General features: G+C 40.7%; 1 protein-coding gene across 2 annotated transcripts in view; it reads left to right on the top strand.

Moving 5' to 3' along the window:
• Window positions 1–431: 431 nt before the first annotated feature.
• Window positions 432–7,530, top strand: part of dnah2 (dynein, axonemal, heavy chain 2) — a 52,317-nt gene continuing 45,218 nt past the window's right edge. Inside the window, exons 1-13 of one of the 2 annotated variants that reach the window (XM_027288174.1) lie at window positions 432–505; window positions 870–956; window positions 1,095–1,259; window positions 1,438–1,666; window positions 1,826–1,936; window positions 2,394–2,632; window positions 2,929–3,120; window positions 4,128–4,285; window positions 4,395–4,482; window positions 4,566–4,771; window positions 6,321–6,450; window positions 6,713–6,895; window positions 7,115–7,329. In XM_027288174.1, the coding sequence (XP_027143975.1) occupies window positions 455–505; window positions 870–956; window positions 1,095–1,259; window positions 1,438–1,666; window positions 1,826–1,936; window positions 2,394–2,632; window positions 2,929–3,120; window positions 4,128–4,285; window positions 4,395–4,482; window positions 4,566–4,771; window positions 6,321–6,450; window positions 6,713–6,895; window positions 7,115–7,329 (2,054 nt within the window). In that variant the 5' untranslated portion in view covers window positions 432–454. Of the gene's footprint in view, window positions 610–869; window positions 957–1,094; window positions 1,260–1,437; window positions 1,667–1,825; window positions 1,937–2,393; window positions 2,633–2,928; window positions 3,121–4,127; window positions 4,286–4,394; window positions 4,483–4,565; window positions 4,772–6,320; window positions 6,451–6,712; window positions 6,896–7,114; window positions 7,330–7,530 lie in introns of both variants that reach the window. The other variant, XM_027288175.1, reaches the window with a different exon arrangement.

Raw genomic sequence — 7,530 nt, 5'->3', positions numbered from 1 at the left:
AACCATTTGTTAAAGAAAGTGCAGAGTTTAAAAAGTTTGTGAGCCAATATTACTGAGTTCATGTACTACTATATCTAATTAAGTTTGAATTGCAAATGATAAAATGTTCTCATATGTCAGATGGGTGTTCCAGGTGACTTAAAGAATTAAGTACACTATAAAAAAAAGACACTTTATGCTGAAGGAGGATTTAAAATCGACTTCCAACTGGAAACAGGTCCAATAAAAAACGCCTTGTTTCCGTTATAAAATGCCATTACTTGTTCATCGTATATATTATCATTTTATGTGTCAATGGAAGTCCATTGTATCTGTAAGGCATGTAAAGAAAAGAATAAACAACAACATCACCTCCATCATTGACCATAGCCCGCGTGCTTATCTCGCTCGTGCGCGAGCTCGTCTCTACCCCCTCTGCGTGGTCACCCGGGCAACCAAACGTTTCCATGGAGACATGCACACATGCTCAGCCACAGGTTTGACTGAGGCGACACACAAACCAAAAGTAAGTGTTTTAGTGCAACATTGAAACAGTAGTTAACACTTACTGACAGAGTGAATACTTCTGAATACACAGCTCGTGAGGACTCGAGCGTTGTTACCTGACAGGTGAGTAACGTAGCGAGCTGCTAAAAGTTTGTTAGCTGGCTAATGCTCCGTAATGTCAACATCAACCAATCTAGTTTCAAAGCTTCATTTGCTCATTTACATAATGTCTAATAAGCGCGTAGAAAAGCTACAAATATAAATAATACTAATGATTTAAGCTAAGTATTGCACTAAAATCTGAAAATGAATCATTTGACATTATAGCTAAGACAGCAAGCAAGTTTAAAATGTATCTCGTGTGTTTGTCTGTGTGCTTACAGACTTCACTAACCATGGGGAAAGAAGAAGACTTTGAGGAAGAGGCTCTGAAAGAAATGGAAGAAGAATACTCTAAGACCATTCGTCGGGTAAAGCCCAGTCATTCAGTAGCTTTTACCTTTTCTTTCATTATCATTCCTTTATATCACTAAATAACCACCCGTCTCTCTTTTCCTCACTCCTTTTTCTTCTTGAACCCTTCCTTCCACCTCTCCATCCACTCAAAGTTGTTTATCCGTTGTGTGGCTCTTCCTGGTGTGACTGAGGAGTTGTGGACGGAGGAGAACAACAGCGCTGTGGATCAGTTCATTGTGAACGACTCTATCACAACCATGGTGGTCTACGTGGACGCCTATGCCAGGCTGCGGGTGGAGTATTCCATGCCTTTACCGGTACAGGATACTTTACTTTCCACTTTTGATCCTAAAACACAATTTGATTAGTTTTATTTGATCATTTCAGATAGAGGTGGTCTCTTCTGCCCCTTTACACTATGTTTCATTTGTAATTAAACTCCATCTGTATTTTTCCCTCTCTCACTTCCAACACCCCACCTTGAAATGTCTTCAGGTGGTAGAGCAGCTGTTCTTTTTTATCCGCGTGGCAGGATCCATAATCACAGCTGAGACGTTCGATGTGGTCATACAGTTTGGCACAGTGCGAGGCGACCCAGCCAAGAGGCTGCTTCATGACATGACCTGTGTACATGCCCATGCAGTTGCCCTCAGTGCCCATGGGGAAAAGAGTATAAAGGACAACTATACCAACCACATGCACTGCTACCTTGCCAGCCTCACAGGTGTGTAACTCAGAGGACAAATGAGAAACATTTGACCGTTCTCCTCTCCTCTCTCCTGATGTTGCATACATTTGGCTTCAGTTGGTGCAGTGTGCACGTGATGCTCATGCACATGTGCTGCAATGTAATATTTTGTTTTGTTATTTTATTTTTGAACAGATGATGTGTATAAAAAGGTGGGCAAGACAGTTCTATACATTCCACTGGAAGGTCTACAGTCCAGCCCTGAGGAGGCCATAAAGAACAAGAAACTGGTACAAAGAATGGAAAGTAAGCCTGAAGTGTGTGGGGGGTCTGTCTCTGTGTCTGTTAGTTTCTGTTTAAAGCATCATCCAAACTGAAGCATTGGCTTTCCGTCTCACACTCTCACACACTTTCGATATGTTGTTTAATGAGGCACTGGGCTCTCACCTGCATCAGTCCAACTTGTTCATTGTTTTTGTATTTTACTCTTTGTCCACACATTATCTTTCTTTCTTAAATTCTCTGTACTACTTTCTCTCATCAAATCTCTGCTTTTATTCCAACATGTCCATGCTCATGGTCATACACAGTGATTTACACACCATTTCAACCACTGTGCTTCTCTTTTTTTTCCACCAAAAGTCAAAACAAGGGGGGAAAAAACACAGATAGATTTCTTTCTGGTCATCTTTGTCCTTTCATTTTTATCTCTCCCTACCTCTGTTTTCCATTTATTCCACTGACTTGTTTTTCCTGTTTTTAGCTGTCATGATCCACTGGACAGATCAGATCAAAGAGCTACTGAATGACCAAGAAATAATGAACACGAGGGACAAATGTGGCCCGCTGCAGGAGATAGAATTGTGGAAGAGTCGCTCTGTCAAGCTGGTAGACATCAGCAAGCAGTTGCAAAAGCCCGGGGTCAAGCACATCCAGAACATCCTGGAGCTCTCCAAGTCTCTCTATGTACAGCGCTTCTGCAAACTGGCCAAGGAAATACAGGTAGTCTAAAATCATCACTTTACAAGGGTATAATACAATCAGTGTCATAACTTAAAGAACATTACTGAGTTTTGTTGCAATAAGTTGTAGTTCCATGCTACCAAAAATATGTAGAATCTGATGGTGTATGGTCAAATTCCATTTTACTCAAAAGATCATTTCACTGGCTTCCTAGCCAGAAAGTTGGAAAACATTGAAATCAAATCTTCACCGAAGATTGACTGAAGCATTGAAGCACTGAAACATTAATCATAATAATAATCATTCATCATCTTACCTTTGTGTGTGTTGCCCAGGATTGCTCACTGGAGGCCCAATCGAACCTGACCTACCTATCCATGTTGAAGGGGCCCTGTGAAGAGCTAGCTCAGCTAAAGCCGAGCCAAGTTGCTCCCAAGCTGCAACACATTGTCAGTCTCATTCGCATCATCTGGGTCAACTCCACCCACTATAACACCAGTGAGAGGATCGCTGGTCTGTTCCGCAAGGTACATACATTTTATTACATCAGAATAAGAATTCATACCATGTTTCTTTTATTGACCTCTGCTGTGTTTCTCTGAATGAAAACACAGTTCTACAAATTATATTCCGTTTCTGTCATATTCTGTAAAAAGAGCCCCCTAAATCTGACACACTGGACCTTTGCACAAGCAAGCATGCACTCCACAGATAACCTTTTGCTGTCAGAATGTCCTTTCAGTTGTAGATCAGCTCTCCAGTTGGATTAGGTTTTTGTCTTTTTCTGATAAAACATGATTACTATAAGTATGAGTGAATGCACCAAATAAAAGGCCTGTTTTCTTCATCCATTTTTTTTTTATTAAAGTTGACATGATATTTTCCAAATTTTCCTCATTTTCTTCATCTCTCTCTCTCTCTCTCTCTCTCTCTGACACACACACATGCACAGACACAAACACATGCTGTCTAATGCCTGTGACATAAAATGTTACATGCAGGCAAAGCATCAAGTCTAATTATATCGTGAGTGTGTGGCTTGTGGCTGCGGTGAGCTGACAGTACAAGCACTCCTGCAGTTGTGCTACCTTCAGATCGTCTGAGATTTTCTTGAAACCTGTAGCACTGGATCTAAGGCTGCACCTTTAACCTACATACGTGCACTGTAGATCACTGGGGAACACAATGTTTGGTTTAATATCATTTTTTCAATCACTCAAGGCTGCAGGGCAAAGACTTTTGGCTGGGCTCTTCTAGCTAATACCAAAGAGAAGGAAGAAAAAATCAGAACACTTGTGGTCGATAACTGCCGTGGTAACCTTTCTGCCTCTGTAGCTGTAGCAGCGTTGTCATTGTTTTGTTTACAATAGTATTACAAGCAATCTGCTTTCTCCACATCTAGCAACTGGCTTTTATACTAGGGGGTTTAAGCTCACGAATGTGATCTAACATATATATGTTAATGAATGTGAATGTGAATATGAATGTCTGTAACTTGGTCTCTCAGTACTTACTATTTACTGCCGTGTTGCAGATAAGTAATGAGATCATCCGCCTGTGCTTCCAAAGCATCTCTCTGGACAGGATCTTTGAGGGCTACGTGTTATCCAGCAAGCAAAACCTCAGTGACTGTATCCAGTGCTGCCTGTCTTGGAAGGAAATCTACCAGCATGCCTCACAGCTTCACCACAAGTAGGAGAAATCTCACCTGTGTAGGGAAACAAACCTCTGGGAAAGTATTTAAAAAAAGTGTTTCATTTCAAATATTGTAATACAGTCCCACACGCTGTCATTGCATCAGGTATTCTTCAAAAGGCTGGGTCCTGGACCAAACAAGCTTTTTTGTGGTGATTGATGCTTTCATTCAGAGGTTCAGAGACCTGCTTGAGGTGATTTTATTTTCTGACTCACAACATGCAGACATTAACATGTACATGTACAGATACATAACTGCACAATACAACTCTCTCAGGTTTGCGACTGCCAGTATCAGTTTGCCCGTTGGGAGGATGGTCAGCAGAGGGCTCTGCCATGCTTCAGCAGTTGCCAGGGACCAGAGTTCACCCGCTCCCTCCTGGAGATAGAGGGCAACTTCCATCGTGGGTTACAGAAGCTGGGCTCTGTTGACAAGGGCATCCTTGATGTTGAGAGCACCACATGGTGCAATGAATTCAACAGGTAGGTCTCAAACTAAGACTAAATATAATATTAAGTTTTAGTGATGACGGGCGTTACCCCAAACCAGGTGCAGCCAGCTGCAGCTGGGAGCAATGTGGAAGACTGGCTGAATACATTATTAATAGGAGGAATCCAAATCAGCAGGTGGACTTGGGGCTAGCCTTAATAATGACCAGTCACATGAGCTCCTAAAAGTTCATCCACATCATCCCAAATATGAAATATTAATATACAAATATACTGTCAACGATAGAATCAACGGCTGATTTTTATTGTTGCACCAGCTGCTGGAATAAGTGCTAGTTGCAGTAGCACAAGCACTTAATAAAGGCTAATTCATACATTTAAACTCCAATAAATTAAACTCTAAATAAATAAATAAATAAATCATATTTGAATAGACTAGAAAACACAACATGGAGTGGAGTGCTTCTGCCTCCACAATCTTCATTATCATTGCATTATTATTTATTTAGGTAATTAGTTACCTGTCCAGCAACAGCTCTGAGCCCACAGTGTATTTCATTATGGGTCAGGTCAGGTCAGGTCTTTTATTAATGATTCGAGTTGGGTCTGGAATTGATTTAGTCAAAATTGCTTTGACTGAGAGGTTCGTGTTGAGCTTTGCCGGTGCAGGGTTGGGACAGGTTTGCAAACTAGGCCTGTGCAGGTACAGGTTGTAGTTTCGTGAAAATGCTTCTGTGCACATAAACTGCATAAATATTAATGAACATGATTGGAAGTGACAAAATGGAAAACATACTGGATTAAAAATCATCTTAACATGCAAAAAACTGACTTGGATTTTCATCTGTAGCTTTTAATAATGTCTAAACTAATTTGATTCAAGATTTGAATGATTTTGCTGTTGGACTTGTTTGTGAGTAATGTCTGGTCTGATGTCTCGAAAAAAACGTTGCCGTGTTGAAAGATTTAAGTACTGAATGAAGTTCCTGCTGTTGCTCCATCCATGTGTGACATTACGTACAACTGCTTTAAAATCAGAGACTGTAGATGAAACATGATCCTGCTGCTGTGTGATGACTGCAGGTGTTTAATCAACTGCACGGTGGAAAAAATCTGACATTTTAAAGGTTGATGTGGGAAACTCACACATCAAACATCAGTACTAACATTTTAGCCGAACTCCAGTCACTGGATTACACTTATGTAGATGATTGGTAGGACTCTGCCTAATTCACAAATTGCTGTACATTTCAATCTGAAGTCATATTTTTTTTCCTGAGAAGTGTGTATGTACTTCTGCAAAAATGGGCCACAAAAATAGTTTTGGATTTTGCAGTATGAGGTAGTTTAAGCAGGTTTTGACGCAAACACAATTTGTGTGCCAGAATGAGTACCAAAATTGCATTGCAGCACTTAATCAGCATAAACGCAGCTTCACTGTCCTTCACTTCGGCGCAAACGTGTTGATTTGGAGCCAGCAAATTACAAAACAGGTGCAGATACAAAGTAGTTCAGTATTAATCTATACCTGTGTATTTATTACTATGTGTATATGTTTTCATGGTTTTATGTGTGTACACAGGTTTCGTGCATTGATAAAGGATCTGGAAATGATGGTGCAGAACCTGATCAGTTCAGTCTTTAAGACGGTGTACACCGTGGAGGAAGGAGTTCGCCTTCTGGACATTTTTAGGCCTATTTCTACTCGAGAGGTATCTCTAACAAACACACACACACATTCAAATTCTATTTACGTCACTTACTAAACATGCTTTTCTCACTTAAACATATTTGATCATGTTCAATTTACTCAAATGTTCCTGTTCAGTCAGCTGTAAAGGTTCATCATTTGATTTTGTAGTAGCTATCCCGTACCAAAGTCAGAGAGCAAAAAAAACTTATTATGCCTAATGTGTAGTGTATCTTTGTTTATGTTGTATTTAGATTTCATTTATTAATTTTTCTTCACCCCAGGCTGTTAAGCTCACCACAGATGAAAAGGTGGAGGAAGTATACAACATATTTAACAAGGAGCTCAAACTGGTCAAAAAGGAGCTGAACCAGAAGTCAAGGTCTTTTCCTGACCATATGCCACGAATAGCAGGCCAGGCCCACTGGGTGACGGCCCTCAGACATCGCTTAGAGAGACCCATGGAGGTGAGTTTATTAAGCTCCACAGTGATGTTTTGTCTTGGTACTGGTTAACTTATGCCATCACATGGGAAGTGTGCAAAGTAAAGAACGGTAGAAGTTAGAACTCTTGCTTTTGCTTTGAATTTGAACTAGATGTTGATTGTGAACAGATAGCATTCATGGACTCAAGTGAACCCTCTTTCCTGGACTTCCTCTCCTTTGTCTTCTTTCCTTCCCATCCAGGTGCTTCAAAAGGCCCACTTCATGCCTGACTCAGACAGCCGCAAGCAGTTAGTTTTGACTTATGGCCAGATGGTCCAGGTTTTGGATGACACGGTGAGGAAGTACTACAGTGAGTGGAGCCAGAACCTGGACGGACAGTACATCAAGAGACTGGAGCTGCCACTCATGGTGCGCTGCAAGGACAAGACTGGCAAGCTGGACATCAACTTTGACAAGTGGGTTACATAAACACAACAAAAGGCATCACAGTAATGTATAGATCTGTAGTCTTGTGACACACAAAAACTTAGACCTGTTTTTTGTGTGTTAACTCACATAACAGTTCCAGAAACTCTCAATTTGATACGGAGATACACTCTTACACAGAGTCTAAACAATTCAACACAAATACATACATGACACATACATGTGCTCAT

This window comes from Larimichthys crocea, chromosome XIV (genome assembly GCF_000972845.2).
Source record: "Larimichthys crocea isolate SSNF chromosome XIV, L_crocea_2.0, whole genome shotgun sequence".
Taxonomy (NCBI): Eukaryota; Metazoa; Chordata; class Actinopteri; family Sciaenidae; genus Larimichthys; species Larimichthys crocea.
Note: the sequence above shows the minus strand (reverse complement) of the source record. Positions and strands in the feature narration are given on the sequence as shown.